The following is a 14,695-nucleotide window of genomic DNA, read 5'->3' on the forward strand; positions in this document are numbered from 1 at the left end:
TTGGGGAACATTTGGCTCCTGGAATGAGTGGCTGGGCTCCGGGGAAATACCCCACCCCATATACCATGGGACCCCTGCTAGCCACATGGCCTCCCACGTCCAGATGTGGGGGGCATGTGGGCAGAGACAGCCAACATCTCCTTCCTCTCCTACATCATTGCCCTTCTCCTGATCCATAGTGGGGCAGGGTTTGCTCCTCCCCCACTGCCCACACTGTCCCCCTCTTCCCTCAGGACTCTGCATCTCTACCCTCTGACACCTGCCAGACTGGCTGTGTCCTGCCCCACAACCCCATGCCCTTCCTTTAGGGCACAGCCACTGGCATCCTCTATGCATTATCTGGCGGGCTGGAAACCTACTGCCCCTTCCCGTGTCTATGCACTGGGCTAGGCCACCCCCTGCAGCCATGGGGTCTGCAATCTCTGCATTGGGGGGCAGCTGTCCCCTTGTGCTGGGTGCCCAAGGTCCCAGCCAGCGCTGCATGGTACCAGAAGACACAGCAAATGGGGGTTTGGCTCTGGAAGCACTTTAGTAAAGGCTCCTACACAATGTATGGGGGGGCGTGACCACCCCCTGGCAGCACATGGGGCGAGGTCTCGGCCCGAAGCAATCCAGTCCCACGTGCTCGCACCCCACGGTGGCCCCCTCCTTCATCCATAGCTGTGGGGACTGTTGGGGTTCATGGGCGACGAGTCCTGGCGGCCTGACTGGCCCATCAGCTGCCAGAGGCGATGCCCGAGGTTCTGTACCTGGCAGGTGCCCAGTACGCAGCCCACGCGCATCAGGTGGGCGTGGTGGCGGCGTGGGGCCGCGTGGCGCTTGGCACGCCGGGGGCCAGTCAGTGAGCGTCGCGCTCTGCCTTTGGGGCTGGCCACGGGCTGCAGCAGGGCGGCTGGGGTCCCCCCAGGCTGCTCCCAGTCCAGCTGAGCTCTTGCAGCGCCAACCCGGAGCAGCTCCACCGTCCTCCTCTCCAGGGGCTGATTCCCCAGCGGCGTGGCGGGTCTCCTGTCCGGGGGCTCCCTGCACCGGAAAAACACAAAGGTCAGAATGACGGCCTGGCTCGGCCCACCTATATCCCCTCAGGTGTGCAAGAGTGTCGCAGGGAGGCTGGTGCATGGGCCCTGGGAGTGGGCATGGCTGGGTGGAGCTGGGGCCTGTGTCCTGCGCCACCCCAATGCTGCGCGTGCCATGTGCGACAGTGACCGTGCAAAGGAACAGTCGTGGCGGGGTGGAGGTGAGGGGGCACTTGTGGCTCTGCGGACACGGCGTGTGTTTGAGCATGACTGTGGGCTGGGGCCGCGCTGAGCCCCCTCACTAACACCTCAACCCCAGGGGGATGGAGAAACCAAGGGGCCTGATTCTGATCTCATGCCCATGTCGCTTCATGGACCTTCGTGGCATCACTCCCGGTTTGCGTTGGTGGAAGTCTGGGCGCTGCTGCAAGGAAGCTCACAGGGCTGAAGTCAGACCCAAGCATGGGGGGTGGGGGGCAGTCTCTCCCAGCTCACCAAGCCCCATGGAGCAAGTCCCAGGGCACAGAGCTGCTTTTCGAGTGGATTGGGTCGATGGCTGCAGCGTGGAAGCCGAGGGCCATGGTGTGTAGGCTGCGGGGGCACCCTAGCCCCCAGAACGGTCCCCAGGGCCCAGGGATCAAGGTCCTGGGCAGCACAAACCGGCTTTTGCCCCAGCCCCAGCCCTCCAGGGACCTCTCCAGCCGGGCTTTTCCCCAGCTCTAAGCACTGTCACGGCTGCAGCGACCACCTCCCGCCCCCGGGAGCAGCCTGCTCTGTAATCAGCCAAGCTGGGCTGCCTTTCCCAGGCAGGGATCCCAGTGACCCTGACCCGGGCACCCTTCCAGAGCGGCCTCCTCTGCCTGGCAGAGAGGCGAGGCAGGCAGGGCTAGACAGAGGCAGCTCTTGGGGTGTCGGTCCACAGCTGATGGCCCGTCTCCCAGAAGTCTGGGGAACAGCCAGACACAGAGTCCCCGGCTCTGGCCCCCCTCTCCCTGCAGTGCCTGGCGACTTCAGTGCTCAGCCTCCGTGTAAAACAGGCCTGTCCGTCTGGCAGTATTGGCCTTAAGAAGCTCTAAGGGGCAATCCCTGGGAACCGCCCCTTCCCCTCCCAGGCCTGCTGCGAGGCTGTGAATGTTTGTGCAGGGCTCTGAAGCCGGAGCAGTATCACTGGGCGAGCCGGATCCCTGCTGGTGGTAACCGCCTACAAACACAGCAAGGGCGGAGAGGTTGAGGCTGGGAGCCTGAGAGTGGAGCCATAGCATGGAGTTCCTAGGCTGAGTGTCAGGGGCCGATTCCCTGATCCAGAAGCCCCGTTGCTTGGTGCAGTTTGGATCAGACTGGACCAAACCCTGGAGACTTGACCGCAGGGGCCGTGGCTGGGACCTCCCTGGCTTCTCTCGTTCTCAGCTGGGCCCAGTGGCATGGCCCGTGTCCCAAGGCCTCTGCCGGTCTCGCAGTGGCTCCCGGAGGCAGGGCCAGCGGCTCATGCCCTGCCCAGCTGCACTGAGAGATGTTCGGCTTTTGCCCAGCCGCAGATGCCGCCCACATACTCTCTCCCTCAGCAGACCCTGACTGAGGTCTGGCAGTGACACAACAAGCCCTTTGAGATAGATCCCGCAGCGGGCAGCGGCTGATGGAACCGGCCCCCAGCTTTCCAAGGAGCAGATGAGCCAGCCTGGCCTACAGCGCTCCACAGCCTACGGGGGGGCTTCCTTCAGGAGGCTGGGAGGGGACGGAGGTGGCATTCCAGGCAAAAGGGAGAGAAATCTGCTACATCAAGAAAATGCATGCTGTGAAATTATAGAAAGAACTGCTGGGGCACTGCTGCAAGGAAGCTCACAGCACCAGCAACAGGCACAGAACTAGCAGGGCACTGCTGCAGGGAAGCTCCCAGCGCCGGGACCAGAACTAGCAGGGCACTGCTGCAGGGAAGCTCCCAGCGCCGGGACCTGAACTAGCAGAGCACTGCTGCAGGAAAGCTCACAGCACCAGGACCTGAACTAGCAGGGCACTGCTGCAGGGAAGCTCCCAGCGCTGGGACCAGATCTAGGAGGGCACTGCTGCAGGGAAGCTCCCAGCACCAGGACCTGAACTAGCAGGGCACTGCTGCAGGGAAGCTCCCAGCGCCGGGACCAGAACTAGGAGGGCACTGCTGCAGGGAAGCTCACAGCGCCGAGACCTGAACTAGCAGGGCACTGCTGCAGGGAAGCTCCCAGCGCCGGGACCAGAACTAGGAGGGCACTGCTGCAGGGAAGCTCACAGCGCCGGGACCAGAACTAGCAGGGCACTGCTGCAGGGAAGCTCCCAGCGCCGGGACCTGAACTAGCAGGGCACTGCTGCAGGGAAGCTCCCAGCGCCGAGACCTGAACTAGCAGGGCACTGCTGCAGGGAAGCTCCCAGCGCCAGGACCTGAACTAGCAGGGCACTGCTGTAGGGAAGCTCCCAGCGCCGAGACCTGAACTAGCAGGGCACTGCTGCAGGGAAGCTCCCAGCACCGGGACCTGAACTAGTAGGGCACTGCTGCGGGGAAGCTCCCAGCGCAGGGACCTGAACTAGCAGGGCACTGCTGCGGGGAAGCTCCCAGCGCCGAGACCTGAACTAGCAGGGCACTGCTGCGGGGAAGCTCCCAGCGCCGGGACCTGAACTAGCAGGGCACTGCTGCGGGGAAGCTCCCAGCGCCGGGACCAGAACTAGCAGGGCACTGCTGCGGGGAAGCTCCCAGCGCCGGGACCTGAACTAGCAGGGCACTGCTGCGGGGAAGCTCCCAGCGCTGGGACCAGATCTAGGAGGGCACTGCTGCAGGGAAGCTCCCAGTGCCGGGACCTGAACTAGCAGGGCACTGCTGCAGGGAAGCTCCCAGCGCCGGGACCTGAACTAGCAGGGCACTGCTGCAGGGAAGCTCCCAGCGCCGGGACCTGAACTAGCAGGGCACTGCTGCAGGGAAGCTCCCAGCGCTGGGACCAGAACTAGCAGGGCACTGCTGCAGGGAAGCTCCCAGTGCCAGGACCTGAACTAGCAGGGCACTGCTGCAGGGAAGCTCCCAGCGCCGAGACCAGAACTAGCAGGGCACTGCTGCGGGGAAGCTCCCAGCGCCGGGACCTGAACTAGTAGGGCACTGCTGCAGGGAAGCTCGCAGCGCCGGAACCTGAACTAGCAGGGCACTGCTGCAGGGAAGCTCACAGCACCAGGACCTGAACTAGCAGGGCACTGCTGCAGGGAAGCTCGCAGCGCCGGGACCTGAACTAGCAGGGCACTGCTGCAGGGAAGCTCCCAGCACCGAGACCTGAACTAGCAGGGCACTGCTGCAGGGAAGCTCCCAGCGCCGGGACCAGAACTAGGAGGGCACTGCTGCAGGGAAGCTCCCAGCGCCGGGACCAGAACTAGCAGGGCACTGCTGCAGGGAAGCTCCCAGCGCCGGGACCTGAACTAGCAGGGCACTGCTGCAGGGAAGCTCCCAGCGCCGGGACCAGAACTAGGAGGGCACTGCTGCAGGGAAGCTCCCAGCGCCGAGACCTGAACTAGCAGGGCACTGCTGCAGGGAAGCTCCCAGCGCCGGGACCTGAACTAGCAGGGCACTGCTGCAGGGAAGCTCACAGCACCGGGACCTGAACTAGCAGGGCACTGCTGCAGGGAAGCTCCCAGCGCCGAGACCTGAACTAGCAGGGCACTGCTGCAGGGAAGCTTGCAACGCCGGGACCTGAACTAGCAGGGCACTACTGCAGGGAAGCTCACAGCGCTGGGACCTGAAGTAGCAGGGCACTGCTGCAGGGAAGCTCGCAGCACCGGGACCTGAACTAGCAGGGCACTGCTGCAGGGAAGCTCCCAGCGCCGGGACCTGAACTAGTAGGGCACTGCTGCGGGGAAGCTCCCAGCGCCGGGACCTGAACTAGCAGGGCACTGCTGCGGGGAAGCTCCCAGCGCCGGGACCTGAACTAGCAGGGCACAGCTGCGGGGAAGCTCCCAGCGCCGGGACCTGAACTAGCAGGGCACTGCTGCGGGGAAGCTCCCAGCGCCGGGACCAGAACTAGCAGGGCACTGCTGCGGGGAAGCTCCCAGCGCCGGGACCAGAACTAGCAGGGCACTGCTGCGGGGAAGCTCCCAGCGCCGGGACCTGAACTAGCAGGGCACTGCTGCGGGGAAGCTCCCAGCGCCGGGACCTGAACTAGCAGGGCACTGCTGCGGGGAAGCTCCCAGCGCCGGGACCTGAACTAGCAGGGCACTGCTGCGGGGAAGCTCCCAGCGCCGAGACCTGAACTAGCAGGGCACTGCTGCGGGGAAGCTCCCAGCGCCGGGACCAGAACTAGCAGGGCACTGCTGCGGGGAAGCTCCCAGCGCAGGGACCTGAACTAGCAGGGCACTGCTGCGGGGAAGCTCCCAGCGCCGGGACCTGAACTAGCAGGGCACTGCTGCAGGGAAGCTCCCAGCGCCGGGACCTGAACTAGCAGGGCACTGCTGCGGGGAAGCTCCCAGCGCCGGGACCAGAACTAGCAGGGCACTGCTGCGGGGAAGCTCCCAGCGCCGGGACCAGAACTAGGCTCTGCTGCCGGGCAGTCTGGAAGGACAGCAGCTAAAGGAGGAGGAGGGGCGCGGAGGGGAGGGAAGGAATCCAGAGCAGGGCGCGGGGGCAGGGAATCCCTATCGCAGCAGGCGCGTGAGGCCGCAGGGTGTGGGAGCCAGGCGGAGAAGCAGCTACCTGCCGTGGCACACGTACTCTCCGGAGTCACTTAGGGCCGGCAGGGAGGTGCACGCGCTGCATCAAAGGCCCTTATCCCACAGACATGCCAGTTCTGGCTCCTCCAGACAAGCCAAGCCAGAGCCTCGCCTCCGAAGCGTCACGATTCCACCAGGCGGTTGGGAGCCGCAGGGAAAGGGTCCCCGCTCTCTGCCTCTGCAAACGCCAGCCCGCAGCTGGCGACTCATGCATGCTGCTGGCCTCTGCCAGGGCCGCCCTGCCACGTACCTGCCTGCCGGGCCCCGCTCCTCTGGGAGCCGCACGCAGCATGGAGCCGCGCAGCCCTAGCTGGGCTTGTCCCAGCCTTTACCGCTGGGAAAGCTCTCCCTGGCGTCCGCCTCTCCCGGGCTCTGGGCCTCCCGAAAACCACAGGCCACAACATGGGGCCCTCCGGCTTCCCCTACGCACACGGAGCTCCTGAGTGCTCCCCGAGCTCCCACAAACCTTACTCCCCCCCGGCGCCCCTAAAACCCAACCCCCCAGCCCAGCTCGCCAGCCACGGGCTGGGCAGCCTGCCCCACGGGGGAGAGTGTTCCGAAGCGGGGGGCTCTCCCGCCAGCAGCTCCCTCCTGTATGTCCCGGTGCCCACCGCTGCAGCAGAAGCTGGCTCTTAGGTAGGTAGGATTGCTGTATCGGGCCAAACCAGCCCTGAGCCTTCTGGGAAGGGTCTGGGGATCTCCGGTGCCCGCCAAGCTCAGGTCCTCGCCCCTGGCACTGGCTTAGCTTGGGGAAGCGAAGTGTGCGGGCGCGAGCGTGCAGACCCAGGGACTCGGGGGAAGAGCCCACCCCAAAGCCCCTGATGACAGGCCAGAGGGGCTGGAGATGGGCTCAGGGAAGCGCACGTCACACCGGGGAGATTGTGGCAGAGCAGCAAACAGAGCCTGGCTCAGCTGCCCCCCAGGCCAGGATCTTAACCACAAGGCCAGGCTGTCTGGCTCTGGAACCTTAGTGACACCTGGGCTGGGCCCTGCCCTGCTGCCCCCTGCCCCCCCGCCAGCCAGCGTTTCAGGGTCACTTCCCCAGAGGAACCTCCCAGCGGGTGCTGACTCAGGGGGTGTGCCAATAATTCTGCCTTTCCCACAATGGGGTAGGGTTTCACGTGCATCCACACCTGCACGCACACACCACACGCACCCTCTCGTGCACCAAAGCCTGCGTGCACACACCCACGTGTACCCTCTCACACCCCCACCCACCCATGGCTGCACACACAGTCCCTCGTGCCAACCTGCATGTGTCCACCAGTCCACCCCCATACACCCACACCTGCACTCACATCCCCACACTCCAACCTGCCCAGGCCTCACCTCTCCATCCCCGCCACGGCACCTCCCTGTGTGCCGACACACCCCATAGCATCTGAACACACCTGCCTGTGCCCACCCAGCCCCTCCCATATGTGCCTCCCCAGCTCCCTCTCACTCCTCTGTCCGGACCTTGGTGCCCCGCCTGCCTGCGGCACTCTGTGGGTCTGCGGAGGAGCCTTTCGAAAGGGTGGAGGTGCTGACTCGCACAGGCCTCTGGGAGCCATCACAGCGGGTCAGGTCGGGGCTGTGCACACAGCACGGACAGACCCACCCGGAAGAGACCTCCGCCCAGGAGCGGCAGTGTGAGCCCCCTGCCGGAGCCCAGAGGGCCCTTTGGCTGAGGGTAGGGGGGTCACTCCCAAGGCAGAGGCTGTGATTTGAGGGGGGCGGGCAGGGAAGCAGAGGCCTGGCTACGGAAAGCCAGTCGCGGGACGCTCAGACACAGGCCAGGCTGACAGTGTCCAGACAAGAGTGTCAGACAGGCCTTCCCTATTAGGCTTCCCCCAGGAAGGGCCCCCGGGGGGCAAGGAACAACCAGAGAAATTCCTACAGCCCCTGTGACAGAAACCCTCGCCCTGGGCCGGATCCTCAGCCTTGGTCTTCGGTTTCTCCCGAATGCTGCCTGGGGTTTAGGTGGCGGTGCCTGGCGCCCCATCGACGCATGGACAACTCGGGGCACTGGACCGTGTCCCCAGCCCACAGGCTCTGTCTGGCACAGCTCTGCTTGCCGCACAGCCCCGTGGCCACTTATGCCACCGGGTGATTAATATAAACATTAAAAACGCCCTTCGCCGGATTTCCGTACGATTCATACTGATGTGGAGTTCCCCTTCCATCCCTGGGCTGGCTTCTCTTCCGCCCGCCCGCCCATCTCCACTCCTCACTCTCCTGGCCCTTCCTGAATGTCTAGCCTGGTGGATTAGCTCGATTAGACTCAAGGGCAAGGGAGCCCGCGCTGCGTGTGGCTGTGAGCCTCTTTCCTCTTGCTGTGAGGTGCACGCCGGCCGCGTCAGCAGCCAGAGCTAGGTGAGGGAAAGCAGGTTTATTGCTGCCCGTAATTGCTGATGGTTTAGCACGTTGCAGACATGCAGCACCCTAAACCTCAGCGTGACGCTCCCTGCAACCAGAAATGTTGCAACCAGGCAGGGCCCGGGCTGCTGGCCCAGACCACTAGAGACAGGACTTGTACTGCAAGGGCACCCAGAGTGGGCACTGCCCACAGGCAGGCTGAGACCTTGTGTTGCCTTGTGCATGTGCGTAGGCTGCAGCGGTCCTGGATCATGGCACACGCAGGGGCTGTAGCTGCCAGTCCGCCTGTGACCTGAAAGTCCGCACCTGCCTTTTCGGCCCTGGGGTTACAGGGCAGTTAGGAACGTCCATCCCCCCGTGCAGCCCCGCACTGCTCCTACGCTGGGCTGGGGGCAGCAGGGCCAGGGCAGCACCTGGCAGCAAGGCCCCCGGGGGGGCTCGGTGGGAGGAGTCAGCGCCGCGCTTGCAGGAGAAGCTGGCGGGCAGAGGACGCTGTGCCGCAGCCTGGCGCTCCCTGCCTGTGCGGGATGCAGGGCGTCGTCTGCTCCTCTGGAGCAGAGCAGGGCAGCATTTCACAGTCATGCTCCAAACATTCCCACTATGTCCAGGGCCGCCTCCATAGTTTTCCTGGAGAAACTTCCCTTGGCCACAGCCCCTTGTCCTGTTCCTCCTGGCGCCGTCCCACAGACTACTCCTGTCCTAGCACCCCCCTGTGCTCACACGAGACAGCGTCACACCCCTGCGGGTCAGCCCCCCCCCCCCCCCCCGTGCAGGACACGCAGGGCTGGCTCAGCCTTCGCCCCCAGCAGGAGCTCTGTGCCGTCCCAACAGAAGCAGCCGCTCATACAGAGCCAAGCGAAGATGAATCAAGCCAAGGAGCCCACCAAGGGCTCACTGCACCAGGGCCCCTCTGCACTGCAGCCCCTCACCCTCCCCCCAGCCCCACCAGCCCTTATGACCCTAGTACAGGGGTGCAGCCGCAGAGGAACGGGGCGGGGTTCACAAGCGGAGGGAGCAATAGTGCATTGCTGGGAACACACGTGCACGCGCGTGCGAACACAGGGGCTGCGGCAGTCGCTTGCCCACAGGCGGGTGAGAAGGCAGCAGCTGCATCCTGCACGCACCGGGGTCCGGAGGGCCGGGACAAGGGCGGACAATCTGGAGGGAGGGTTTTTAGGTGGGGGAAGCGGAGGGAGCTAGGGCAGGCACCAGCAGCAAAGGGGTGGGGGGGTATCAATATACTGCATCCCAGGGGACGGATCACTCGATAATTGCCCTGTTCTTTTCCTCTGACGTGCCTGGTGCCAGCCACTGTCCGAGACAGGTTCCGGGCCCCAAAGGACCATTGGTCTGGCCCAGTGTGGCCCCTCTTATGCACTCCCAGCAACCACGCCACCTTGTGGCCAGTTACATGGGTGCATGCTGAATATTCCCCCTGGATCCCAAAGAGGAGACAACCCCATCTCTCCTGCCCCAAAGTGGGAGGCTGCTCTTCAGCGATAGCCCAAAGGAGAGCCCTGGTGGCCCCTCCCCCCATGCCCCTCCCATGAAAGACCAATCAAAACTATGGCTCCAAAGCCTCCATGGAGCAGACCAGAGCGGAGAGTCTGAGTGTGAAGCTACGGGCCGGGGACCACTCGCCTGCTGAGCTGACGGGGACAGGCCCATGCTGCTCAGGGAGCTGCCCAGAGAAGGGACCCTGGTTTGAATCCCCGCCCACTTTTCTGCCAGAAGGCAGATATCGCAAGTGACCCCAGCACAGACAGGCCCCAGCCCCCCAACACACCAGGCTGAGCGGCTGTCCTCTGTGATCAGCACACCCTGAATCTCCTAGGGGCTGGCACACACCATCTGTTCGCCAAGCTCATCATCACTAGCAGCTTCTGTTCATAACGTGCTCTGAGATCTACTGCTGAAAAGTCCAGTCTGGGGGCTAGCTGTTCTTATGTGAGACGTTCCCAGCTCGTTCATAAACATTCATTCCTTATTTGACCTCTCAACACCTGAGGGAGTTGACTAAGTACCTTTGTCCTATTTCATGCCTGGGAAAACTGCAGGATGGAGGCATAACAACTCAGCTCAGGTCACACAGCCAGGGAGTGGCAGAGTCTGGAATAGAACCCAGGGCCCCCAGTTGCAGGATCTAACCACTGGACAATTCTCCCTCCCTAGCTGCTCAGCAGGGCTGGGCAGACACAGAGAACCTGCCAGTCCCCATAAGCGCTGTTGCACCCAGCCAGGTAATGAGAACTGCCCACCTTATCTCTAATATCCTGGGACTCCCACAGCTACAATCCATGACAGGCACACGCCAGTCCCCGCCACCAAGCCCCCGCCAGCACATTCCCTCCCCCTTCCCCTCCACACACACACACACACACACACATACCCCCCCGGCAGAGGAGCCACATGACAAGGCCACAGTGTCTCTGAGACTCCCGGCCAGGAGGCCATGTAGCCAACCTGCTGCGAACACAAAGGCCCTTCTGTTCCAGGGAAGGGGAGTCCCTCCTCGCCCCATCCCATGCACCAGCACGCAGGGCAATCAGGATGCGCTGGCTGCAGGTTGCAGAGCACGTCCTGGGCTAGCCTAGAACAACGCTGAAGCCTGGTCACGGTGGGTTTGCTAAGCTAGCCAGGGCTCTGCTCTGAACGGGATGCACCACCTGGGCCATGCCCAGGCCTTACGAAGGGAGATCTCCAGGGAGCCAGCCAAAAGAAGAGAGAGAGGGACCCAGAATGTGCTTGATGACCTTGGTGGGCATCTTTGTAACGTCTCCTTGGCTTCTCAGTAACACCGAGGGCCCTATGGAAAGGTCCCACTTGCTACACAGCCCCCAGCTGCAGTGCGACAGCGGGTGAGAGGGAGAGAAGGGCCTTGTGGCCCCACCTCTACTGCCCCTCTCTCCTCTCCCACTCCTCCCCAACACAGGCTTGGCTAATCTAGTGTCAGAGCCAAAAGAGAAGGAGTTGAGCCTCCCCTGATTAAATCCAGGCCAGGCAGGGGACCAGGTAGGGATACCAGGGCCCTCACAGGGGCCATTACTTTCCCGGGCAAGGAAGCACCAATTTGGGGGGCCCAGCCTGGGAGCCCTGGCCCAGATTTTCATACCCACAGCTCCAAGGGGAGACAGAGTCCCATGGCAGCCAAGGGAGCACGGGGCCCTCTGGGGATCAGGCCCAAGGGGCAACCTGCATCAGTGGCCATTAGCCCTGCTCAGCCTCTCTCCCCCGGGAGGCTCCGACAGACGCCTGATCTGCAAGGCCCCGGGATCTGGAGCCTGGACCCTTGCAGCAGGTGGTGGTGGGAGGGGGCCGGTGTCAGGAGTGGCCGAGGCCAGGGGACCAGGAGGCGGGCAGCCGCGGTGGGTGCTTACCTGTGTTTAGGCAGCAGCAAGGTGCGCCCCACTGGCAGGGGCAGGGAGCCCGGCAGCTGCAGCAGACACAGCGTCAGGCTGATGCAACCCAGCGCGGCTCCAGGCACAGATTTCATGCCAGCCGGACTGGGAGATCCTGGTAGCGGGCGGGGAGCCCCGGAGGCCCGGGGACTGCAGGTGAAGCGGCTCCGGAGGCTGGAAAAGAAGAGCGAGAAGCACTCAGCGCTGCACAGAGGGGCCCCGGGGAGCGGAGGGAGCCAGCTCGACGTACGGAGCTGTTGGCGCAAACATAGAGGGGAGCGAGTCCCATGGGGGTTCTCGGGATTCCCCTTGTCCCGGGCAGCCGGCTCCCTACAGCCAGACCCCGGAGAGCGCCCGGCTCCCGGAAACCTCCCTTCGCTCGACCGGCAGCGCGACGGGCTCCCGTCCCTGGAGCGCTCCGGGCTCCCCGCGCCCCTCGGGGCTCCCCGCGCCCCCCTGCCCCTGGAGCGCTCCGGGCTCCCCGCGCCCCGCCGGGCTCCCCGCGCCCCCCTGCCCCTGGAGCGCTCCGGGCTCCCCGCGCCCCGCCGGGCTCCCCGCGCCCCCTGCCCCTGGAGCGCTCCGGGCTCCCCGCGCCCCTCGGGGCAACCCGCGCCCCCCTGCCCCTGGAGCGCTCCGGGCTCCCCGCGCCCCTCGGGGCTCCCCGCGCCCCCCTGCCCCTGGAGCGCTCCGGGCTCCCCGCGCCCCTCGGGGCAACCCGCGCCCCCCTGCCCCTGGAGCGCTCCGGGCTCCCCGCGCCCCTCGGGGCTCCCCGCGCCCCCCTGCCCCTGGAGCGCTCCGGGCTCCCCGCGCCCCTCGGGGCAACCCGCGCCCCCCTGCCCCTGGAGCGCTCCGGGCTCCCCGCGCCCCTCGGGGCTCCCCGCGCCCCCCTGCCCCTGGAGCGCTCCGGGCTCCCCGCGCCCCGCCGGGCTCCCCGCGCCCCCCTGCCCCTGGAGCGCTCCGGGCTCCCCGCGCCCCCCTGCCCCTGGAGCGCTCCGGGCTCCCCGCGCCCCTCGGGGCAACCCGCGCCCCCTGCCCCTGGAGCGCTCCGGGCTCCCCGCGCCCCGCCGGGCTCCCCGCGCCCCCCTGCCCCTGGAGCGCTCCGGGCTCCCCGCGCCCCGCCGGGCTCCCCGCGCCCCCCTGCCCCTGGAGCGCTCCGGGCTCCCCGCGCCCCTCGGGGCTCCCCGCGCCCCCCTGCCCCTGGAGCGCTCCGGGCTCCCCGCGCCCCGCCGGGCTCCCCGCGCCCCCCTGCCCCTGGAGCGCTCCGGGCTCCCCGCGCCCCCCTGCCCCTGGAGCGCTCCGGGCTCCCCGCGCCCCTCGGGGCAACCCGCGCCCCCTGCCCCTGGAGCGCTCCGGGCTCCCCGCGCCCCGCCGGGCTCCCCGCGCCCCCCTGCCCCTGGAGCGCTCCGGGCTCCCCGCGCCCCGCCGGGCTCCCCGCGCCCCCCTGCCCCTGGAGCGCTCCGGGCTCCCCGCGCCCCTCGGGGCTCCCCGCGCCCCCCTGCCCCTGGAGCGCTCCGGGCTCCCCGCGCCCCGCCGGGCTCCCCGCGCCCCCCTGCCCCTGGAGCGCTCCGGGCTCCCCGCGCCCCCCTGCCCCTGGAGCGCTCCGGGCTCCCCGCGCCCCTCGGGGCAACCCGCGCCCCCTGCCCCTGGAGCGCTCCGGGCTCCCCGCGCCCCGCCGGGCTCCCCGCGCCCCCCTGCCCCTGGAGCGCTCCGGGCTCCCCGCGCCCCGCCGGGCTCCCCGCGCCCCCCTGCCCCTGGAGCGCTCCGGGCTCCCCGCGCCCCTCGGGGCTCCCCGCGCCCCCCTGCCCCTGGAGCGCTCCGGGCTCCCCGCGCCCCTCGGGGCTCCCCGCGCCCCCCTGCCCCTGAAGCGCTCCGAGATCCTGTTTCCCTGGAGCGCTCTGGGCTCCTCTTTCCCTAACTCAGCGGAGAGACTGGGCTGCTGGGAAGTTTCTGATGTCCCCGGGATCCCAGTTCTGGAGCCCCGGTCGGTCCAGTCCCTGATTCTCCGCCAGCTGCCGGATACCCAAAGCCTTTCCCCTTTCCAGTCCTCATGTCCCTGCCCGGGGCAGGTTTGGGAGCCCGGGGCGGGCGGTTCTGTACCTGAGTTCTGGGTCGCGGCTCTGGAGTTCTGGTCCCGGGCTCTGCAACGTGCCCGGGTCTGGAGCCCGAGGCGGGGTCAGTTTTGTGCCCGGCCAACTGCAAGCGTTCAGCGGCGTCCCTCAGTCTGTGCGTGTCTCGGTTCGGTTTCCCCCGTGGATTCTGCCGGGTACCTGCTTGGTCCTGTCCCTGATTTCCTGTCCGGACCCGGTTCCGCGAGGGGCAGTGTTCCGCCCCTAGGCTTTGTCCTGGGTCTCCTTCTGGAGAGATTCGGATTTGCCCCAGTATTCGGTGTCTGGTTGGTCCTGTCCCGGGTGTGGTTCCGATCTGCGCCGGCTTTCTCGTCTGGGTCCCGGGAAGGTTCTGCGCCTGGATTCTGGCCCGAACCGCGGCGGGCGGGTGCTGAGGGATGGGGGACCCCTGTCCCGCTGGGCTCAATCTGGCGCCGTCTGTCGGAGTCTGTGTCTCTCGGCCAGGATCCCAGGTTAAATATTCCCTTGGCGTCCTGTTAGCCGGGAGGAGCTGGGCTGGGCTTCCCGTCCCAGCCCAGCCTCTGCGCCGGGGGAGGGAGGGCAGCCCGGCCGGGCCCGGCCCCTGCCTGGAATTCCGGCTGCGCCCCGGCCCCGGCCCAGAACACCTGCCCCGAACCCGCCACAGACCCCCCCGCCCCACACAGCCCAGCTGCTCCCCACAGCGAGAGCAGCCCCGAGACCCCAGCCTTCCTCTGACAGCTCGCCCTCAGGGACACTGGAGGGTGTACAGGGAGAGGGAGAGAGAGAGATGGGTATGTGGAGACTAGATAGATAGATAGATAGATAGATAGATAGATAGATAGATAGATAGATAGATAGATGGGGGGTGTATGGGGATAGATAGATAGATAGATAGATAGATAGATAGATAGATAGATAGATAGATAGATAGATAGATAGATAGATAGATAGATAGATAGATAGATAGATAGATAGATAGATGGGGGGTGTATGGGGATAGATAGATAGATAGATAGATAGATAGATAGATAGATAGATAGATAGATAGATAGATAGATAGATGCTGTGGAGAGAGAGAGAAATTCCTCTCTTCCACACTCTTCCTCTTCCTCCTCCATTCTCATACCCT

At 65.9% G+C, this 14,695-nt stretch overlaps 1 protein-coding gene across 1 annotated transcript; it reads right to left on the bottom strand.

Moving 5' to 3' along the window:
• Nucleotides 1-510: 510 nt before the first annotated feature.
• ADM2 (adrenomedullin 2) lies at nt 511-14,054 on the bottom strand. The gene is made up of 3 exons (XM_073332313.2): nt 13,577-14,054; nt 11,459-11,653; nt 511-1,020 (listed from the first exon to the last, which is right to left on the bottom strand). The coding sequence occupies exons 2-3, from the start codon at nt 11,572-11,574 to the stop codon at nt 651-653; spliced, it is 486 nt and encodes a 161-aa protein (XP_073188414.1). The 5' UTR covers nt 11,575-11,653; nt 13,577-14,054; the 3' UTR covers nt 511-650.
• Nucleotides 14,055-14,695: the final 641 nt, after the last annotated feature.

Source organism: Lepidochelys kempii, chromosome 1 (genome assembly GCF_965140285.1).
Source record: "Lepidochelys kempii isolate rLepKem1 chromosome 1, rLepKem1.hap1, whole genome shotgun sequence".
NCBI lineage: Eukaryota > Metazoa > Chordata > Testudines > Cheloniidae > Lepidochelys > Lepidochelys kempii.

What these genes read in the sequence shown, in the direction of transcription:
- ADM2 (XM_073332313.2), bottom strand. Translation starts at nt 11,574, where the DNA reads ATGAAATCTGTGCCTGGAGCCGCGCTGGGTTGCATCAGCCTGACGCTG. An exon ending in TTGCTGCTGCCTAAACACAG is followed by an intron (nt 1,021 to 11,458) that starts GTAAGCACCCAC and finishes TTTCCGGTGCAG; the next exon opens with GGAGCCCCCGGACAGGAGAC.